General features: G+C 49.7%; 1 protein-coding gene across 1 annotated transcript; it reads left to right on the plus strand.

The window, feature by feature from the left end:
• The first annotated feature begins 3,993 nt into the window (after positions 1 to 3,993).
• Positions 3,994 to 21,642, plus strand: Pttg1ip (PTTG1 interacting protein). Its single transcript, XM_021174088.3, has 6 exons — positions 3,994 to 4,211; positions 9,231 to 9,283; positions 11,796 to 11,904; positions 14,997 to 15,168; positions 16,063 to 16,109; positions 19,929 to 21,642. Exons 1-6 carry the CDS (start codon positions 4,106 to 4,108, stop codon positions 19,964 to 19,966), a joined length of 525 nt encoding a protein of 174 aa, XP_021029747.1. The 5' UTR covers positions 3,994 to 4,105; the 3' UTR covers positions 19,967 to 21,642.
• The last annotated feature ends 1,103 nt before the right edge of the window (positions 21,643 to 22,745 follow it).

Here is a 22,745-nt window from a genome sequence, read left to right on the forward strand (position 1 = left end):
GGCCAGCCTGGTCTACAAAGTGAGCTCCAGGACAGCCAGAGCTATAAAGAGAAACCCTGTCTCGAAAAACCAAAAAAAAAAAAAAAAAAAGAAAGAAAAAAAAAGAAAAGAAAAGAAAAGACCAGCATCACTGCAGTGAAATCTTTTGGGAAGTGTTTACTGAAAGCACAAAGAAGATATGTTTGAGAGATAGCCAATGTTGTACCTGGTGTTGCAGCTGAACTTGGTAATGTGTAAGAATCACCCAGGTGGTACTGGTTTTGAAGGTATGGGGTTATGAAGAGCAGCTGAGGCTTGATACTGTAAGAGGCCAGAGAAGGCCAATAGTGAAGTTGCAGTCTCAGTTGCAGTTGATGGCCCAGGATTGAAGAGGTCAAAGAGTGGGGGATTGGCACCAAGAAAAGAGCTTATGAGAAGTTATTGGTGAAGGCTAGTTGCAGTAGAAGACTCCAGCAAAATGTAGATACCAGCACCATGGGATGATTACTAAGAACAGCAGCAGCAGTGGAGTGGAGTCAACCAGAGCCTAGAGTGCTACAGAGGGCAGAGCTGGAGAAGGGATGCCTGCCCTTTGGAGGAGCCCAGATGATCATGTGTTGATCCCAGATGCTGGAACAAGAAGCTGGAACACTGAAGTTGCCTTGGATACCCCCAAGATGTTAGAGATGCCAGAGCCGTGGGATACCTGCCGAGGAAAGCTGCTAATGGAGTGGAACCAGCTCAGGAGAAAGAATTATGCTATAGTCAACAATGAGGAAAGGAATGGGACATCAGACATGGGGATGCAGAATTTGGGGTTTGCCCAGTTGGCTTTTGGTCTTGCTTTGGTCCAGTATTTCCTCATTATGAAGCTTTGGAATGGTAATTATAACCTGTGATGTTGTTGTTTTTTTGAGACAGGGTTTCTCTGTATAGCCCTGGCTGTCCTGGAACTCACTTTGTAGACCAGGCTGGCCTTGAACTCAGAAATCTGCCTGCCTCTACCTCCCGAGTGTTGGGATTAAAGGCATGCACCACCACGCCCGGTTTATCTTGATTTTTATGGGGGATTATAGTTAGTCATTGGTTGAATCTCAGAAGAGACCTTGAATTTTGGACTTTAAACATTGTTGAGACTGCTATAGATTATGGGGACTTTTGAAGTTGGACTAAATGTATTTTTGCATTATACTATGGCTAGGTATGGTCCTCATAGATTCATGTGTTTGAACAAGCCTATAAGGGGTCAGGGAATGGAATGTGGTGGTTCAAATATGCTTGACTCAGGGAGTGGCACTATTAGGAGTGTCACAGTTTTGTTGAAGGAAGTGTGTCACTGTGGGGATGGGCTTTGAGACCCTCTTAGCTACCTGGAAAACAGTAGTCTACTCCTGGCTTCCTTTGGATGAAGATGTAGAACTCTCAGCTCCTCCAGCACCATGCCTGCCTGGATGCTGCCATGTTTCTGCCTTGATGATAATGGACTAAACTGCTGAGCCTGTAAGCCAACCCCAATTAAATGTTGTCCTTTATAAGAGTTGTCTTGGTCATGGTGTCTCTTCACAGCAATGGAAGCCCTAAGACAATATGCAATATTATAATATGGCCAAATAGCCTACTTCCTTTCTGAGATTCTTTTCTGTCCAAAGGAACTTCAGATTATGGCCATAATGTATGCTACGCAAGGCTGCAGAGATGGCTCAGTGGATAAGAGCATTCATCCTGTTACTTCAGTTGATGAGACCTGTGCTGCCAATCGAAAGGTCTCAAGCATAAAGAAGTTCACGGTTCCCAAGTGCATCTTTGGGTTATCTTAGGTTTCCTGGAGGAGGAATTTGAGCAGAGCGAGGGGATGCATAATTAAACAATCATGGCCACACTGTGGTCTGGTTGCTCACTGTCTTAGTTCTGGTCACTCACAATTCCATCTAACAGTTTGTCCTTGAAAGCAGTCAGGACAGGAACTTATGCAGGGCAGAGATCTGGCAGTAGGAGCTAACACAGAGGCCATGGAGGAGCGCCACTTACTGGCTTGGTCCTAGGTAGCTTGCCTGGTTTTATTACAGAATCCAGGACCACCACCCAGGAGTGAGCTCTTCATCAATCACTAATTAAGAAAATGCCCTACAATCCTGCCTCCTACATCCAACTCTTAGAAAACCCATTTTCTAAAAAATCCCTGAATTTTCTAGAAAATCCTTGAATCTGAAACTATAATGGCTCAGGGTTTTGGAGGGTCAAGAGAGCTTCAACCTCAGATACCTCAAACACAAGGATGGCCGGCATTGGCTACCTCCCCACTCCCAACCTGGCACCAGAAAGGTAGCTCCCTCACCATTTTACCCTTAACAGTTATCAGGCTTCACTTCTTGTTTGACCTTATGTTTCCCCTCACCCCCACAACCGTGAATATGCAGAATATGCAGATAAAGCATCTTCCAGAACCCCTGCCCTGGCCAATGATTCATGGCCACAAAACCCCTTGCCTTAGAGACCCTGACCACTCCCTGGAGGGGGGCGTGTCCTTTGTCCCACTCTTTTCCCACCCAGATCCTGCACTGCACTAACCAGGACTCTGCTAAGCTTCCCTTGTTCTGGACCAGCTCAGTGCTACAAAGACCCTGAGTCCTCCCAAGCTCAGGAATTGAAATCCCACAAATCCTCATCCTGGAAATCTCCACGGGAAGTCCCGCCCCCAAGAAATCCTATATAAGCTCTGCCTTTGGCTTAGTTCTCTGCTGCTTCTCACCCTAGCAGAGTTAGCCGCCCTCCTGGTCCCCCCCCCCCCCATAAATCTCTTGTGTGCCTCGTATGTCCTGTGACTTTGTGGTATTCCTTGGCTCCCAATTGCCAGGAAGCCTCTCGAAGCAGAGCTGTAACATTTTTCCCGGAACAGAACTTGGCTGGGGAAAACCTGCCTGGCCGGAGTAAAGTTGTAACGCTTTCACTGGGGAAAACCTCCCTCTGCCAAAGCAGAATTGTTACACTTTCGCTGGAGAAGTCTTCCTCTGCAGAGCAGACCTGTAACACTTTCCATGGGAATCCCCTCCTGCAGAATTGTTATACTTCCTTTGGGAAAACATTCTGCCGCAGTACCAGGAGTGGAGCTGGAACACTTCAAGCCTTTTTCTCTTCAGAGTTGTAACACTTACAGTCATAACTAGCTTGTATCAAATGGACATAAAGCTGGTGGGCTCTCAAGCTTGTATCCTATTTTGCTTACTCCTACTGGAGTCTGGGTCTTTAATGACTCGAGAAACTTGAAAGCCACTGTCCCACATTGATCTTTTTGGTGTCTAGCTATCTAGGTCTCTGGTTCATGCACAATCAAGCAGGGAAGGTACCCTCTTACTCAAAGCTCCTGTGTCTCCCAAGTTTGCGTTCCCAGTCACTATCAATAAGGATTTGTTTTGTTTTCTTTGAGTCAGGGTCTCATTGGTTAAGGAAGACCTTGAACTTCTGATCCTTCCAATGCTCCACTCCCAAGTGCTGAGATGATAGGTGTGTGCAATCACGACTCATTTGTGAGGTTCTGAGGATGGAACTCGGAGGCTTTGTGCATGCATTGGTTGCCAGGCAAGCAATTCTACCATCTAAACTACACCCTCCACACTCCCTCAGTGATTTAAACGCCTTTCAGTAACAAGTTCGAGACAGCTTGGATGCTATTTTAACGTAAATCCACAAAACCTGCCCTCTGGACACGCATACGGCTCTGGCAGAGAATCAACAGGACTGGCAGAGGTTTCTAAGAGTTGGCGGCTACAGAGCAGTTGTGTTGGGCAGAGCAGCTGAGCCTCAGAACCCACCTCAGTCCAGCAGCTCCATTCCAGAGCAAGTGGCAAAGCTACGCTGTCCACTGCCCAGCCTAGTAGTCTACTACGCACGCGCGCTGCTCTGACGCTCCCGTTATTGCTCCCTCCCGGCAGTTCCAGCAGCGCGCAGGCGTGCTAAGCCTCAGCTGCGCCGGGAGGCGGGCTTAAGTCAAGGGGCGGAGCCAGCGGCTGCGCACTAGCAAGCTCCGCCCGTCTGGCTCGCTTACGGAGGCGGAGCGCTTACTGTGGAAACAACCTAGCTCGGCGTCGAAGTTGAGTCGTCTGAGGTCCCCGCCGACGACGCACTCACCATGGCGCCTGCTAACCTTGGGCTGACGCCGCACTGGGTGATGCTCCTCGGTGCCGTGCTGCTGTTGCTTCTGCCCGGAGCCTCCGCGCAGGAACCTCCGCCAGTGGGTAAGGCCCGTGAGCCTAGGGGCCGAGGAGTAGGAGGGCGGCCGGGTCGGATCCAGGGCGGAGCCCAGCCCGCGGGCTTGGCGGCCTCTGCGCTCACGCCCTCCCTTGGAGCTGGGTAAGGCAGCCACTGCTGGAAGTTAACGTCGTGCCCTGAGGCACGAAAGACTTGGCCAGTCGGAACCGATGCCTCGGCACCTGCTTAGCAGCTGGCTGATTGGGGCTCCGGGACCATCTGCATTCCAGCACTGTTTTTGTTTGAGGGCAATCAGGGAGCTGGCAAGTTGTGTCCAAGACTGAGGCTTGGTCAACTTTCTGACCTTTGTACGCTCGCTAGAGTTGACGAGGCGCTGCAAGAAGAGTATTTTTGTTAGCTCAGGCTCTCTCAAGGAGTCTTGACACTCTAGCCTGTCACGGTGCGTTTTCTCTTTGTGACCTTTTGCGAGTTGTCGCGACTCTCTGTTTAAGTTGCTTATCTGCTCCCAGGTATGCCTAGGACTGGTCTGCGACTGCCTCACTCCTGCTACCTTGGTGAGGGTGACTAAAGGAGCTGACCCTGGCCGCCCGGGGGGAACTTGGGGCTAGATTCTCCAGTGAGGACTTTATGCCAGGCAGAATGTTGGGGAGCCTGTGGAGACCCAGGACCCTTCCCAGTGCCTCAAGGGTGTCTGCTGCGATACTGGGGGGGGGGCACGAACCTCCACCTGTTGCCACAGACCACGTGTTAGGTGTAAGGATTCTACTCCTTGACATTCTATAGGGAGATGGCTGATGTTTAAAATGGCTAGTCTTTACAAGGAGTCTGCATAAATTTACATTACCGTATCCCAAAACTCACCTTTTTTGTTGTTTGAGACTGGGTTCAGGCTGATTTTGAACCTTTTATTTTGAACCTTTTTTGTTTGTTTTTTTGAGACAGGGTTTCTCTGTGTAGCCTGGGCTGTCCTGGAACTCACTCTGTAGACCAGGCTGGCCTTGAACTCAGAGATCCGCCTGCCTCTGCCTCCGGAGTGCTGGGATTAAAGGCGTGCGCCACCACGCCCGGCTTGGTTTTGAACTTAAAAGTGTCTGCCTCTGCCTCTCAAATGCTGACCATAAAGGTGTGCACCCACCCTGCCTGGCAAAACTCACCCTTTAAACATTTTTTGTGTGCTTCACAGAACCTGTAATAGATTATAGATCTGTAGAGTGAAATTCGAGACATTTGAGGACACTTTGACAGGGCTTTTGGACCCTCTACTAATGGCGTGTGGAGTCACTGTCTCTGAGCTTCATCCTGGGAAAAACAGTCCCTAAAAGGACTGCAGTTGTGTTAGGAACACTAAGACACAGTGATGGCTGGTGCCGGTCTCTGGGTAGGGGGTCCTTACTGAACACCTCAGTTTGTAGAGGAATCTGCAGTTCCCCTCCCTCTGTCCCTGAGGAACCTGCCTTAGTGAACTGTTTTATTAAATACTGCATACATGCCTTTTGGGGTGCCCTGCCCCTCCTGTTCTCAAACAGAGCAGTGTTGAGGACTACTTTGTCAAGCAAGTGTACTCCCAACATGACAGTAGAGATGCCCTCTGAATTCTGTCACCAGAGTGGGTACTCTTAAGCCCTTTCAAGTTAATTTCACTTGGGGCACAGGAGATGGCAGCATGTTTCATAGGTTTACAAGGGGTAAGGTTCACTTCCTTAGTCTCCACAATCATCCCTTTCCCACATGTAGGTGTGTCTTTTTGTCCTGAGGACCTGAGTTGACTCACCCGAAACGTCAAGGACCCACTCAGAAGCGAGTCACTATTTATTGCCTTTTCATTTAATTATTAAATGAGTCTGAAAGTTCTTTAAAAATGAGTAAATAGCTTCTAAACTGAACTCTAAGCCACAGCGCCTCAGAGTCAGGACATCCGTGATCGGCACTGAGAAACCACGAGGACATTGTTCCTATCTCCAGGGTGTGGTTGGCTGTGTCTGTCCCGTGATGAGGTGAGAGATACTGTGTGTGGCCTCCCTGAAATGTGAGCCACGGGGCAGCAGGTTGTCAGTGTTTCCTTCCTGGCCACATGAGTCTGGGAGTTACTTCAGCCAGGATGCTTGCCATTGATGCTCTCCGGTACACAAGATCTGTGGAGGAGGAGTGGGAGGAGGAGGGGGGGGTTGCTGTCCCCTGGGGATTCAGACTGCCCAGTAATGGGCAGGGCCAGCGTGGCCAGAGCTCAGGGACTCAGGGGCTCAGGATGTGTTTCTTGGAACTCAGTTCTTTCAGTTCTCAAAAGCCCAGTTACCAAAACATCCTGTAACAGATCCGGACCTCGTCATTCCTGGGGCCGCTGTGTGGGCTGATAGTAAGCAAGACCATCCTTTCTTGTGGATGACTTTGAAAACGCTGGAGAGTGGGTGTGTTCAGCACACCCTCAGCTGTCAGCATTAATGAGAAAGATCCCAGTGTGGGGGTGTAGGAGCTCTAAGGGGCAGTACAGCCAGCTAATGGTGCAGCTGTCCTGAGTGACCACATACTGTGCCGTTCCCTCTCTGTGCTTGTTAGGGTTGGTCTCTCCTCTCCTCTCCTCTCCTCTCCTCTCCTCTCCTCTCCTCTCCTCTCCTCTCCTCTCCTCTCCTCTCCTCTCCTCTCCTCTCCTCTCCTCTCCTCTCCTCTCTCTTTCTTTCTAAAAGATTTATTTATTTTATATATATGAGTGCACTGTCACTGTCTTCAGACACACCAGAAGAGGGCATCAGATCCCATTACAGATGGCTGAGCTGCCATGTGGTTGCTGGGAATTGAACTCAGGACCTCTGGAAGAGAAGTCAGTTCTCTTAACCACTCAGCCATCTCTCCAGCTCCAGTAGGGTCTTTCTTCGCTTACTGTAAAATCTGCTCATTTAAATTTTTTTAATTGCAAATGGACAAATTAAAGTCTTACAGCTTGTTACTAATTTGACCAAATCATGGGAGTAAGTTGTTGAGGTGGCCTCTACCCCTAAATTCTTCAGAGGTAATTCCTTCTAAGAATGAGGAGAGCCTCTGCTCAGCTTAAACATAGTTGCCAAAGCTGGGGTGTTATAGAGTGGAACTCAAATGCTCGATGTACTGCATAGCCCACACCCGGATCTACCAGTTTCCTCAGTGAGCTCCTTTCCGTTCTCTACCTCCGAAGCCTAGGACCATTTTAAGTCACTTCAACTTTTACATCATTTCCAATCTCCTCAGTTTCTTCTGAGCTCCTCCGTCCATCTTTGTCTTCGGAAAGCCAGTCTGTAGAGATCCCCGGTTGGATGTTGCCCTTTCTTTTTTCCCGAGACAGGGTTTCTCTGTGTAGCCCTGACTGTCCTGGAACTCACTCTGTAGACCAGGCTGGCCTCGAACTCAGAAATCTGCCTGCCTCTGCCTCCCTGGGATTAAAGGCATGCGCCACCACACCCGGCTGGTGTTGCCCTTTCTATTTTCTTTCCCTTAGAGACAAAGTCTTACTGTGTACCTCTGGCTGCCTTGGAATTCACTATGTATACTAGGAAGGCCTCAAACTTCCAGAGATCCACCTGCCTCTGCCTCCTAAGTGCTGAGACTAAAGGCAATTGCCACTACGTTCCGCTCCGACTTTTCCCTTCTAGATTTTGTAAATAGACAAAGCTGGGGGAAATCAAGTGTGTAGTGGCACCTGACTGTCCCTTTGGTGATAGGCCTGTGCTGTTAGCCAGGCGCAGCCTTTCCTGGGTGTCCCTCCAGGTCGGTGGCAGAACACCGGGGCCAAGTCTTGCTTTGCTTGAGTCTTTTTGAGGCAGGATCTCTGTGTAGCTCAGGCTAGCCCTCATCCTTCAAGTGCTGAGCCCGCAGGTGTGCTCCCCACCAGTTTTTCCTCTTGAGATAAGTCTTTCTTCCTGTGAAGTTAGAAATGTACCCCTGGGTAAGTTTCTCTGTGCAGCCCAGCTTCTCTAGATGCAGAGACTGCAACCTAGCAACCCAGTGAGCCAAGCATCTTTTCCCAACACTCTTGCTCTCCCCCTAAGTGATGAGTGTACATTGTGTATTACCACTTGGCCTTTGATAGATGGCTTCTTTCAGCCCACCTGGTGTCAGTTTCACTTATTTGACTTCTCTTTGTGGCTTGAAGTTGATCCACTGTGTAGATACTCCAATCTAGCTGTCCCTCCTTCTAAACGTGAACATCTGGGCTGTTTCCAGTTGGGTCATTATGGATAGAGATACGGTGAGCATGCTTGCCAAGGGCTTTATGTGGTATGTCTTCTGATGTCTTGAATAGGATATCTCTAGTGGGCTTGCTAGTCACAAGAGCAGCCATTTCTAAAAATGGCTGAGCCAACTCCAAGTGTGCATTCTCGTTGCTATGTTGTCCCTGGTCATCTCTCTTAAGTTTAACCTTTCTCATGCATGCATCTCTGTGGAGGTTTAATTTGTGTTTCCCTGGCAACCAATGACTTGAGTGCAGTGCCCTTCTAAAGTGTGCTTGTTCTAAGGGATGGCGGGCAGCAGTGGCCCAGTTGGACAGCATGAGAAAGTCTTGATGTATATGCTACATCTATACATTTGATTTGCTTGCATTCCAAGGCTGATAGCTATATAGACTTTGACCCGTTCCTAAAAATAGTGCTTTGGGTGCTGGCTCTGTCCCCAGGTGCTCTGCATGACTGGAGCAGGCTGGTACCACTTGGCTTCTTGGGTTTGGGAAGCATAGCCCTGGCTGGGGAAGCTTGCCCCAGGATCTTGAGATCTATCTAGAGGTAAGTTTGCAAGCTTGGCTTTGCCTCTAGGCATGTCACTGTATGGCTGTGGCCTCCTGCTCACAGGAGCATGGCAGTAGCAGTAGGTCTTGGCAGGTTAGAGGGTGCATTTTCATGGCTCCCCCTATAAAGGAGAGCTGTAAAACACAGCATTCTTGCAGGAGTGGCTCTTGCTTGGTGACTTGCCTTCAGCAGGAGTAAGTTGGGTGCCCTCAGTACCAGCAGAGTCTCGGTCATTTCGGGCAGAGGTTCACAGCACTTGTTTATTTTTTTATTCTTCCCTGTCTCTCCTGACAGGTTGCTCTGAGTACACAAACAGATCCTGTGAAGAGTGCCTCAGGAACGTCTCGGTAAGTTACTTGGCTCAGACCCTTGCCCTCAAGTCCAAGGAGGTGTTTGTATTTGGGGTGATCTGTCATTGGGGAGTTGTTGGATGCTTTTCATGGTGGTTGTTACATACTATCCCAGCTTCTCTCAGGCCCCTGAAGCCTTCCCATGAAAGGTGCAGGCTCCATCCAGCATAGCCAGTGACCTGGTTAGGCAGTGTGGGGATACACCCTTCCTGGAGCTGCCTGTACTGACCTTGGATGACTAGGACTGCTTACCTAGGTCACCTTGGACTGAAGTGGGCCTCTGAGGGGTGACCTTGGGTTTTGATTGGGCCAGCAAGTGGGCAATAGTTCGCAACAGAGCTCTTTAGATGTCCTGGGAGGACTCTTGGCTTCTGCAGGGTGGGAGCCTGCTCTCTGGCCAGCCTGGGAGGCTCCTCTGTGCTGCTCCTTGAGGCTGAGGAGTTCTTGGGCTTGTTTAGCTCAGTGCTGTGCAGCTTACATTAGGAACTCTGAGGGGGTAACAGAAGTGGAGCAGCAGATGGTCAGAAAGCCGTCTTAGGAGGCTGCTCCCTAGAGACTGCAGGGAGGATTTGTGGCATCCTGGGGCCGGGCAGCATGTGTCCCATCATCAGCCTTGGCTCCTACCACAGGACGTTAGGAGTATCTTAGAAAGCAGTAGAAGATGCTTAAAGGAGCAGTGCAGATCTGAATTGTGTCTAGTTACTTTGTGAGACTCCAGTGGGCCGCAGGATCTGGTAACTAAAAATCATCTGCTGCGCCTGCCTCAGTATTGACATTGCTCGTGCTGAGTCTCCTCCCCCATGGGTGGGTTTTCTTGACTCTCTAGGTTCTAGTTCCCACCCCCTACCCCCAGGAGGTCATTTTAGTAGTTAAAAAACAAATAGCTCACTGCTGTCCTAGCTTTGTAACCTCATTAACTTGGGTTGTGCCTGGTGAGGACAGAGTCCACAGAGGGACTTGCCGAGGTCACAGTGGCTTAGTCTAGTTGGGTAGAGCCTGAGGCCTGACCCTGCCCTGAACCCAGACAGCAAGGCTTCAGAAAGGCAAGGTGGAGAAGGCTAGCCCAGACCCAAAGGTCTGCCCGGAGACAAGGTGCTAGAAAGAGAAGGGTGCCTGTAGGCCTTCTGAGCACCAGTGGCCTAGAGAGAGGCTGCGCCATCCTTGCTGCTGCTGAGTTCAGAGGCCTCTTCAGTTAAGAACAAAACAACACCCACAGAGAGTGCTGTGTTCTCTTTGGAGCTCCTAGTCACATGAAAATGAAAGATTAGCCGGGCGTGGTGGCGCATGCCTTTAATCCCAGCACTCGGGAGGCAGAGGCAGGCGGATTTCTGAGTTCGAGGCCAGCCTGGTCTACAAAGTGAGTGCCAGGACAGCCAGGGCTATACAGAGAAACCCTGTCTCGAAAAACCTAAAAAAAAAAAAAAAAAAAAAAGAAAATGAAAGATTAGACCGAATGGCTTGAGCCTTGTTTATTAACCAAAAATAATGTAGGACGGAACCCCTCGGATGGAAACAGGATCTGCCAGGACTTGCTGCTGTTTGCCATGGAGTGTCAGGAACCGCTGTAAATACACAGTGGACACTAGCCCTGGACATGCTTTAATGTTCTTGTGATAGATGTTACTCCAAACTGAGACCCAAACCTGCTTTTTAATTGTTGAGGACCCGGTGGCTTGCTTCCTCTGCAGATGTGTGGAGACAGGCTAGTGCTCTTGAGAGCAGAGTTCCTTGCCTGTGATTGTGTGTAGTCTTCCCAGGGACACCTATCTAGGTCAGCTATGCTGTGTGCTGGTCACCCTCAGCCCTGTCTAGCACTGTGTGCTGGGTGTGGTGGGACCTGCTCTGAGTTCTGAAGTATGTTGGTATGACAGTACTGTCTGTTTGCTGTTTGCTGGTCCATTCACACCCCAACTCTTGAGGGCTTAGTAGAGTCCCCTGGAGGGTCTGTCCTATTCTGATCCTTCAGTGATCCCTGTAGCACCCTTCAAAACCAGACAGTGCAGTGTAAGATGGGGCCCAGGACCTCCTACAGAGCACCTCTGAACCCCACCATCTGTTCTGCAAACACCTACGGGTGCTCAGGTTCCCCTGTCCTGTGTCTCTGGGTGCTCAGTGAAGGCCCCAGTTATCTGACTTCCTGCACTGTAGGGAAATGCACTGTACAGTGTGAGGAGCCATGCTGTGGGAGGAAGCAGGCAGGAATGGGGGCGGGGCAGGCCTCCTTGAGGAAATGAGGGAATCATTCTCAGGCTTGAGGAAGGGGACTCCAGAGAAAGCAAGCAGGCCGCAAAGGCCCTGGAGCACAACCACCTTCATGACCTTATGGCTCTGTAGGGGTGGACAGGGCTGCCAGCCACTGTGTTGGCCATGGAGCAGAGGGCCACCAGGGAGAGCAAGAGTACTTGGGAGATGGATGCCCGAGATCCATCTAGTCTAGAGAGATGGCGGCATGGGTAGCACTGGAGGCAGGACGTCTGTTGAAGGGTCTCCCGATGCCGGTCTCTTTCAGTGTCTGTGGTGCAATGAGAACAAGGCATGCCTGGACTACCCAGTGAGGAAAATCTTGCCCCCTGCTTCTCTCTGTAAATTGAGTTCCGCTCGCTGGGGCGTATGCTGGGGTAAGTTGTTTTCATTTACTTCTTGTAGAATCAGTGGGGTTTGATATTCTGGAGCTTATGCTCAGTCAGCACAAAAGTTACCAGGAAGTCACCAGGAATGCTGCGTACTGACTCTGGAAGAAGGAAGTGAGGGGCCCTGTGGGGGTCGGCTGTTTGGCAAGCAGCCAGGGACCTGGAGGGCTTCAGCATCAGTGACCACAGCACTGCACAGCCCGCATCGTGGGGGGTGGGGAAGGGCATGTGTAGAGCCTGTCCATATGGCCCATGTGTGTGATGTGCTACCTGGGAGCCTGAGCTGGCCAGTGAGTCCCTGCTGCGGACCCCGTTAGCCCAGATGCCTGGCTATGTGCTTATGTCTGTGGTGGTCATTTTCCTCCCATGAGAGAAATTAGACCTGTGGCTTCAGCTTTCCCTTTAAGTACATTTGTGCTGTTTGTTGCTGTCTGGAAAGTCATTTTCCTGTCGTGAGCTGTGTCTACCTTTGGTGGTGTTAGGTTTGGGATCACTCAGGCCTCCTCCAGGCCTGTGAAGGAGCAGGTGTCTCGCAGAGCACTAGGATATGGTTTGGTTGATGGTTCCTCGCATTTGCACCATGGAACCTCTCTGCCCCTTATTACATCTTGTTTAGCTGTCTTTACAATTCTGTTGGCCTTCAGGTAGAACAACTTGGCTGTTGTAAATGACCAGGGAATCCAGAAAGCAAGGAGAGCAGACACCGGGCATCTGTGTGGTGTGTCTTTGGTGTCCAAGCACTGTTGTGTCTGTCCTTCTGCCCCGGCACAGAGAAGCCTGAGGTCTTGGCCCTGGGACCCTCAGCTTTGGGGCCCTGTTTGCCACTCATAGCTCCTGTCATTGATGTGTGAATTCCAGATTGCCTTACACCAGGGTTATCTGTCACACTCAGAGGAACAAGGAAGACCATGCCAGAGCTTCCGCAAGTGTCCCCGACTCCCAGGCCCTGAGGCCTTCACTGGAGGACGCCCTGCATTCCACTGCTTCCCCCCTCTCCACTAAGGCTGCCTCACCTGAACTGTTGTGCACAGCATACAGCAGTGTCACCTCACCTATCAGCCCGCAGCAGCAGAGAGGGCGGTCACTTGTTTTGCCTTTGACTCATTGGGTGGTGTGTGGAGAAGGGTGAGCTGTTGGCCTGACTAGTGACTGAAGGTGTTGAGCTATGTCAGCCGCTGTGTGCTCTTGATAATTGTCTGGTGCTATGCAGTTGCCACCCAAGTTACAGGATGGTGAAACAGCTCTCCCAGCGCAGGGCAGATGAAGTTCCCAGTAGCTGTCAGCAACTGTAGTTACCACGTGCTGCCAGCAGGGTGAGCTGGCATCTGGGGAGGCAGCCTTGTACCTGGTGAGAGCAGGCCTGGTCCCTGGTGAGCTCGCTCAGTTACTGCTGAGGGTTTCGAGGGACTGAAATCAGCAGCTGGGCCTGGCCTTGTGATGGAGGATGTTGCACAGGGTTCATACTCCCCTGTGCAGAGGAGGGCACTTGAGGGCAGGCCACCAAGCCTCCTGATTTCACCATAGGTCAGCGTGGCTTATCATACTGATGGCCAGCCTGCACCATGACAGTCAGTTCTTATGAAAAACCTTTAGTCATTTTTTTCTCCTCTAGGAAAACTGTTACAATTTTTACTCAGGTTTTTCATCGTAATGTCTTGAAGTATTATTGTTATGTTAATTTGAAGAGAAGAGAAGACTTTATGCATTGACCTTTGTGCTGAGCAAGGTGTCACTCCTTGTCAGGCCATGTTTGCACGTGGGGAGAAGCCCCTGAGTCTCCCTGAGTGGTTACCAGTGGAGCCCATGCTTTCCGTCAGGACCAGCTTTCCATTTTAATCTGGGGCTGACTTTAGCTTCTTGTCAGAGAAGCTGTGGGAGTAGATTAGTTTTCGTTAGATCCAGCTGTCTAAATGTTCTCATTTGTAGGTTGAGCTTTACAGAATTCTGTAGTTAAAAACTGCGCCACCCACTGATACCGATGAAGGGCTTCTTTCTAACCACACAAGTTGCTACTTTCTGCACACTTTGGGACTGGCACCGTGGGTAGACGGAACACGGGATCTGAGCCACTGCAATGCCTACTTCTGAGTTTAACGAGCTTGGAAGCTGAAAGGAGTCTGGTGGAGGAGCACGGGCCACTGAGCTGGGGCTGGCTGAGGGAGCCCTGCAGCAAGGGGGTTTGAAGTGCTTTGGTGCAGAGCTGAGTTTGGTGACTGGGCACACTGGCAAAAGCACCGCGGGGCACTTGAACTGCCTCTGGCTTGAGCACAGTAGTGGAGGATCCTTGGCTGAATTTGTTTTCCTTTTTTTTCTTTTCGAGATAAGGTTTTTTCTGTGTAGTCCCGTCTCTGAACTCTCTGTAGACCAGGCCTTGAACTCAGCGATCTGCCTGCTTCTGTCTTGAGTGCTTAAAGCCGTGGGCTAGCGTGCTCCTCCTGGTGCTCCACCTGGCTTCTCTGACTGTTGTTTGTTTGGTGTTTTTATTTTTGGAGACAGGGTTTTTCTATTTGAGGCCTTGGTTGTCCTGGGACGCAGTTTGTGGGCCAGGTTGGCATTGAACTCAGAGATCCACAGGCTTCTGCCTCCTGAGCACTGGGATTAAAAGCATAGACCATCACCGCCTGGCTAGTTTTAATATAAAGACCTTTAAGAGAAATTTAGAAGAACCTTAAAGTTTATTTTCAGTTTGTATCAGCTCCTGAAGGTTGGCTGTACTAGCACATCACACCATTGACACCGACTAGCCATTTTTAAATATTGGGGCGTCTATATGCTTGGCTGTGCACATGCTGATGGTCAGGCCTTTCCCCACTATAGGCAGCACTAAGGAGTCAGGAGGTCTTGAAACAGACACACACACTTGACATCTTTTCTTCTTTTGGTCTTAAGTGGGGAAAAGGCTGTCTTGTCTCATTAGTTTGTTTGGTTAATCTAGAAATCTTAAGTTTTAGACACTGCCTGAAAGGAGCCCCATGTCCAGGCCCCGTGCTTAGGATTGCTCCCGTGACATGAGGTGGTACCCTTGGGGGTGGAGGCAGGCCGTGCTTGCCCAGGTTTCAGCTTTGTGCTTGGGCTTGCAGTGAACTTCGAGGCCTTGATCATCACCATGTCGGTGCTGGGGGGCTCTGTGCTCCTGGGCATCACTGTGTGCTGCTGCTACTGCTGCCGCCGGAAGAAGAGCCGGAAGCCAGACAAGAGCGATGAGCGGGCCATGAGAGAGCAGGAGGAGAGAAGAGTGCGGCAGGAGGAGAGGTGAGGCTGGGTTCCTCGCTCAGGCGCTTCCCTCTGACTTGACAGGAAGGCGGCTATGAGAGGCAAGGGTTATGAGTCACGCACTGTCTCCATTTCCAGAAATGTAGCTTGCTTGTTGTCCACTGTTGTCTTGAGCTGAGGTTACATGAGAAGCTGGCCGTGTCTAAGACCCCAAGTGCCTGGCCTACTCTTCACTAGTGGAGGAGGCTGGCAAAACCTGTGCCGCAGTGCTCCTCCACCTCCTGGCCGTGGTAGCTATAGGGCTGCCATTCCAGCCTGTAATGATGGAGTAACCTAACTGTGTGGCAGACCCTGGCTGAGCTGCCTAGTTCCCAGAGCCCTGAGTCTCCTCATGTGTGCTGGGGCTCATGCAGACTTGGAGGCAGATGGTGACCAGGAGCTCAGATCTGAAGCAGGTAACATACATAAATGTTAACAGTCGCCTTCTTGTGGTTACCTGATGCAAGGCTTTGACCCGTTGCACTTTCTCAATGAGAACTTTAAAGGATCACAGTATTAGACATTTGAATTCTTTTTATTGTTTGTTTATTCTTTGAGAGGGCCTGACCTTGAGCTCTGCATCTTCCTGCCCCAGTCTCTTGAGTGCTAGGGTAACAGGTGGTCACCACCATGCCCAGTCAGAGTTAGTTGATGGAAAATAGTAGACTGGCCATCAGAGCAACCTCTGCAGACTGGCTCTGCAGCCACCCTGCTGGTCGAGTGGTAGGTGTGACCTAGTGGGGGCACAGTCACCCCCACCTTTTGAGGGGCTTGTGGAGAGTGCTGAAGGAGCCTTTAGCCTCTGTCACAGGAAGTGAAGGGGTTGGGGGTTGGAGAGGACCTTGCTGTCGTAAGTAGATGTAACTTGGTATTTCTGTATTTTTTTTTCTTTAGGAGAGCAGAAATGAAGTCAAGACATGATGAAATCAGGAAAAAATACGGTAAGAACGAGCTGGCTTTCTCTTGACCGGGTGGGATGTGGGTAGCTGCTGCTTTTCCAGAGAGTGGTTCTCCAGGCAGCTGTGCAGTTGCCAGAGCAGCACCAGAGACTGACCGCACTGCGTGCCTCAGAAGAGGGGAGCTCCGTTCTGGCGGCTTTGGTCTCAGCCACAGGCTTTCTTCATATTCATGGAGTGTGACACTGTAGGAGGATTGTTCATAGCTGCTCGTGCCCATTTGCCTTAAAATAGCACACAGCTGTGGAGCTAGCCTTGGGTCTGAGGTTCCTTCCCTGTTGTATGTCTCTTACTGTCTTCTGACGGGGCTCAGACCACTCTTCTTTATCAGAGGATTGGCTGAGACCAAGGCTTGCCACCCCTCCCTCCATGCTTTCTGCTGCATCATCTTGTTTGGAGAAACTGGGGAGTGACTGCAGGAACCAGACTGGTGATGGCTGCCAAGTGTAAGCCAATAATTGAGGTAGAAGCCCAGCATGGTGGATCCTCAGTCTCCAGGGTCACACGTGACTCTGCCTGCTACTCCTGGCTCCGAGCTGGTTTTAAAGCTCAGAAAGGGCACTGGAGCTTTCTGCCTGGACATTATGGCTGAAGAGGTTGGGTGCTGTGGAAGCTGACCCATCATTCACCAATCCATAGTGGGAAGGCTCCAGCTGCGAACCTACTTTTTTTGGCCTTGAATCACTATCCTGTCATTTTTTTTTCCCAAGATTTATTTATTTTATGTATGTGCATACATGTAGTTGTCTTCACATACCACAAGAGGGCATCAGACCCCATTTCAGATGGTTGTGAGCCACCATGTGGTTGTTGGGAATTGAACTCAGGACCTCTGGGTCAGTCAGTGCTCTTTTTTTGTTTTTTTTTTTTTTTTTGTTTTTTCGAGACAGGGTTTCTCTGTATAGTCCTGGCTGTCCTGGAACTCACTTTGTAGACCAGGCTGGCCTCGAACTCAGAAATCCGCCTGCCTCTGCCTCCCGAGTGCTGGGATTAAAGGCGTGCGCCACCACGCCCGGCCAGTCAGTGCTCTTAACAGTGCTCTGAACAGTCAGTGCTCTTAACTGCTGAGCCATCTCTTCAGGCCTTGAGTCACTATCTTAACAGGAGAAATATGATGAAGAAAATTCTTAAAATATTACCCCAAAATAGGCATTAGAATTATTTCATTTATTTAGTGTGTGTGTGTGTGTGTGTGTTGTGTGTGTGTGCATTCTCACATACAAACATGCTAGCATGCACATATGGAGGTCAGAGGATAACTTCTGGGAACCATCTCTTCTGGCATTTGGGTCCTGGAGTCTTTAGACATGATGGCAAGGATTTTACCTACTGATCCCCATCTCACCAACTCCCAAGAAATATAGTTTTGAGGGTATATATATATATATATATATATATATGGGGGGAGATCATATTTGTGATGCTTAAGGGCCTTACCCCCCAGGAATTCAGTTATACCACTTTGTATGTGGGCTTCTCAGTGCTGAGGTAAACATCTTTAGGGGGAAGCACTTCTTTTTTTTTTTTTTTTTTTTTTTAAATTTTAATTTTTATTTCATGACAATGGGTGTTTTCCCTGCATGCATGTCTTGAGCCACTTCCGTGTCTTGTGTCCATGGAGGCCAGAGGAGGGTGTCAGGTCTGCTGGGACTGGAGTTACAGTCATGGGTTTGGTTTTGAGCTGCTACATGGGTACCAGGAACCGAAGGAGAGAAGTTGGTACTCTAAACAGCTGAGCCATCTTTCCAGACCCTCACAAGACAAGTTTTTTTTTTTTTTTTTTAAAGATTTATTTATTATACATAAGCACACTGTAGCTGTCTTCAGACACTCCAGAAGAGGGCACCAGATCTCGTTACGGATGGTTGTGAGCCACCATGTGGTTGCTGGGATTTGAACTCTGGACCTTCGGAAGAGCAGTCGGGTGCTCTTACCCACTGAGCCATCTCACCAGCCCGGGGAAGCACTTCTTTTGTCTCACAGTGTCACAGTTTTCTGTCCAGGGTGCACTGCTGTGGGCCTGTGGTGAGGCAGACCATGGCGAGGGAAAGCTGCTCACCTAACAGCAGCCATGAAGGAGTTAAGGGGACAGCAGTGGGAACAGGGTGGGCCCTTTAGGGCTTGCTTCCTTCAGCTAGGTCCCATCTCCTGATACTGCCATCATGTATAAGAATCCATAATGGGAATCCGGCATGGTGGCACACACCTTTGATCCCAGCACTGGAGGCAGTAGCAAGGAGATCTCTAAGAGTTGGAGGCAGGCCTTGTCTACATAGTAAGTTCCAGGCAAGCCAAAGCTGTGTAATGAGACCCATCTCAAAACAAACAGAAGAAACAGACAGAATTCGTAAATAGGTGAATCTGTAGATTGACTCAGGGCATTTATGACCCTATCGTGGAGCTTACATCGGAACGTTTGCTTCATTGACTAAAACGAGACTTTGTTCAAGTCATGGCACTGGTTCATTTTCTTATCTGGGGACATGCTATAGCAAAGTCCAGTTGCCCCCGTACAGCATAGCTTCTCTGTTGGACACTAAATGTGCAAGTCTTTGGTTCCCTGCAGGGGCTGTAGCCATCCCTGCTTGCGTGAGTCAGGGCTGTGCATCTCTTCTCATTTGGCCTATCATGCACTTGGACTGAGCAGTGTTGCAGCTGGGGGGGTCGGGGGGGGGGAGCTTCTTCCCCAGCACTCCAGCTGCAGGTTCTGCATGCTGCTGCCTGCACTGTGACCTGGGCTTCTCTGATATCACAGCTGTCCTTGACCCTGGCTAGCCCTTCTCTTTTCTTTCTATTAATCTCTGTCCTTCATCTTTATGTGTGTGGGGCTTCTGGGTGGGCAGAACATAGAGATCCTGGTGTCTCTGCCCTAACAGAATCTGAGTCAGCAGATTACAAGTCATACAAGTGAGATGTGGGGGTTGGGACAAGAGGCTGTGTATGAGTCAGAATGAGAGATCAGGGGTGGTACAAGGGAGATGCGAATAAATGGGAAGAAAATAAAGAGAAAAGTGGGTGGGTGCCCCAGACTCTGGGTAAAGTCATCCCGTGTCCAGGACTACTAGAATATTTGGTTCTCAACTTGATGGCATGTGCTCTTTTTATAGTTTATAGTCTTGACTCACCAGGCACAGCCACAGCTCTTAAGAGGCTGGAGGTGAAATGGCTTGCTTGGTCTTTCTGTGTGATTGTCACCACTGTGAAAAGAAACATGTTCAGAAACTTCCCTGACTTGTGATTTCAGCTGTGGCTCATTCCTTAGGAACGGTTGGGATTCCAGTTCCTGACAGATTTTATTTCAGTTTTAAAGTCACCTGTAGCTCAGCTTCAGCAAAGGTCAAGAATAGTATAGAAGCTTGCTTGGAACTGTGGTTAAATCGTCATGTAAAACTTTGCTGAGGTGTATTGTGTTTTGCAGGGGTAGGGCGGGCAGTTTTGTTTCATTTTGTCTTTGTTTGGAGTTGGTTGGTTGTTGAGACAAGGTCTCACTATGTAACTCTGGTTGGCCTAGAAATCTACTGGTAGACCAGGCTGGCCTCGAACTCACAGGGTGAGTTCTCCAGGGTGCTAGGATTAAAGGTGTGGTAGCCTAGCCTTTTGTCTTGCTTAGTTTTGTTTCAGATATTTCTTGCTCTAATTCAGGCTAGGCTCAAACTCACAGTACTCCCCCTGCCGTAGCTTCCCTGGTCCTAGGATTATGGGCATAAGCAAGAACACCCAAGGCTATACATTGCTTTTGTGAGTTTATTTCCAGTTGAGTGAGTGAATTTGTAAACCAAGTTCTTTTTTCCCTTTCTCCCTCAGGTCTGTTTAAAGAACAAAACCCGTATGAAAAGTTCTAAGGTTGCTGGCACACACTTGCGGTGGATCGTGCAGTTCCAGAGTTTCTTGGGAGTGCACCCCCCAGCAGAGCCTGCGGAGACCTCACCACCATGGCCACCCTTGACCTGGGTGATCCCTCCAGCCTCTACTGGGACCAGCGTGGCCTTGAGAGGACAATCCTACTCTTGTTCCCTCTGTGTCTGTATGTAATCACCTGAGACCTTAATCTCGTTGATGTCCTTTTTGGGGGGAAGGACGTATACTTGGTCCCCACACTCTACAAGCCGATTACAAAGCTGGCAGCCTGAGGTGCTGACTGGCTGCTGAGTGGCCTTGCTGGAAGATTCACATTGCAACAAGCCGGAGTGATGTTTACTTTGTTATGGCAAGAACTGACCACCGCCCTTGCTTCCTGAAGGCTGTGTTTTCTCTGTAGGCCCACTGCTGTGATGCGCCCTTGTTGTTTTAATTTTGGTGGCCTCTTGGAAGGCACTGTCCCTAAGTCTGGTAAAGATTGCGTTCCTAACCCAGCTCCATCCAATAACACAAAAGCTTATAAAGTCACCTGAAGTCTTTAATAATCCCTCAGGAAGCAGTCCTACCAAAACCTGTCATGAGACGTCCAGGCCTCTTGGATGACATTTTTCATTTTCAGTCTTTACTAGACTGAGAATCTTCCTGCCGTGGGAAACCTGAGCTCTAAATTCAGTTTGATCCTCTTGTGAGGGCTGAATGTCCAGCCATGCTGGTGCAGGGACTCCAGTGTCCTTAGAAGGGCTTTGTGGAGGGTCTTAGACATCTCCGTCTACAGGTCAGGCAGCTGTTGAGTTGGTCCTGTATGTATCATGGAGGATGAACAGCGTGTCCACTGGCCATCCCATTGTGGGAGCTGAGTGTGTAGGAAGATAGGAGGACCCCACACCATCCTGCCTTCCAGGAAAACTGCCTGAGCTGGCATAGACACCCACCTCACTTCCACTCTGCTTCCAGCCACGCCTCCTCACCTATCGTGCCTGACACATCCGCGCGGGCCCTGGGAAGGTTGTCAGGAGACACTCGGGTCCCTGAGATTCCGTCCACACTGTACATTTCTTTGAAATCCAGATGTGTCCTGTAAGCAGATCACAACCCTGACGGCAGGGTAAGGAGTAAAGATACTCCGTCTGCGAAAGCAGCCACCAGCAGATGCGGTGGCTTTACTGTAGGCTCCCTGATGCCTGAGAGACCTCACCTAGCATCTCGGTAACCTTTTCACCTGTCAGTCTGTCCAGGGATTAACATTTTCCTCTCTTCCGATTTCAACAAAGTAAGGGAATAACCTTTACCACAATCTGGAGTCTTACCATTTTTCTGCTTTGTTAGGTGTTTGATGGAACTTAAAGCGTTGTAAAACATTTCTTAAGTATTATAGCAGCCATTGAGAGTTATCTTTCTCCTGTCTATAGAAAGGGAACCCTCCTCACAGGCCCTGATGAACTTCATATTAATATGTCGCGTGTATAAATTGTACCTGTTAGGTTGCTGAGCTGATGTTAGAGTATTTAATTCTCCAGCCTAAGGAGTGCAGCAGGTGCTCATGAGAGTGATCTGTGCCTGCCTTTGAGCAGCATGAAGAGAAGCCATAGAACCAAGCCTGACACCATCACACCCAGTGCCTTAGTTTTTAACCACTGTCCAATAAAATGGTTGACTATGACTTTGATTTCTTTGTGTTTTGTCCCAAGGGTGGACTGGAGCTGTGGCTTTCCAGGTGAGGTGTATTTGCCCTGTGACCTGTGTACCATGTTCCACGGGGACTGACTAGGCCAGTCCTGAAGTGGTCACCACCCCCTGCCCTCCATGTAGAAAGGTCCTTATTGTCATCTGCCCTGTCCAATCCCACCCCACCAAGCTCAGCATTCCATTTTTATACTGGTACAAAGGTGACCGGGCCGAGGAAGTGGCTCTGCGTGGCTGGCCCCTGGTGCCCGCCATTGGCATGGTAGGTGTAGCATAGATAAAAGTGTAGGTGTTGCCGAGTCTGCCTGTGACCTGCTGTTGGCTGTTGACTCCCAGGGTCCTTTGTCTTAGCTCAGCCTGGCTGCTTGAACCTGTTGACCATTGTAGTAGAGACAGACATAGGGGACTGGGCATGGAAACTGACTCTGCTGCTTTCAGGTTAACGCTAAAATAAGGAGACTGGCTTACAAGCCCGGGAACTAGGACATAATTCTGAAATATGCGGGGGTGGGTGGGTGCGGAGGGGGGTGTCAACAGCCTTCTGATATAAAAGGCATGTCCCTGGACAGATGTGTTTCCAGGAAACACAAGCCCTGGGACAGGCCATCCAAAGTGTCAGACCTGCCAACAGACCACAAAAGGTGAGGACAGGTCCCAGAGCAGGTGGGAGCCCACTCTCCCAGCCTTGTCTTGGGACCACAGCCCTTTGCAGGTTACCCTGGGCAAATGATGTTAGCAGTTGTCATCGTAGATGATGACAGACTGAGAAAATCTGGATGGGTGTGGGAAGGCCAAGAGAAGTCCTGGGGATCCAGTTGGCCAGATATTAGATGTGTTGAATCTTTAATGTTCCAGGGGAGCTACCTAGGAACTGCTCTAGATCCAAGGGTATCCTCAGCGTGAACTCTCATATTCACTCCTGCAGGAAGAGAGCACAGTGTAGCTGGATTGAGGAGGGGCTCACTCAGCAACTTCCTGTGTCTGCAGACAGAGGGGACAAAAACATAGTCATATAACATAACTAGGTTTTTTGTGTTTTGGGTTTTTTGTTTTGTTTTTTTTTTTTTTTTTTTTTCGAGA

Source organism: Mus caroli, unplaced genomic scaffold (assembly GCF_978045245.1).
Source record: "Mus caroli unplaced genomic scaffold, Mus_caroli_1 scaffold_9, whole genome shotgun sequence".
Lineage (NCBI taxonomy): Eukaryota > Metazoa > Chordata > Mammalia > Rodentia > Muridae > Mus > Mus caroli.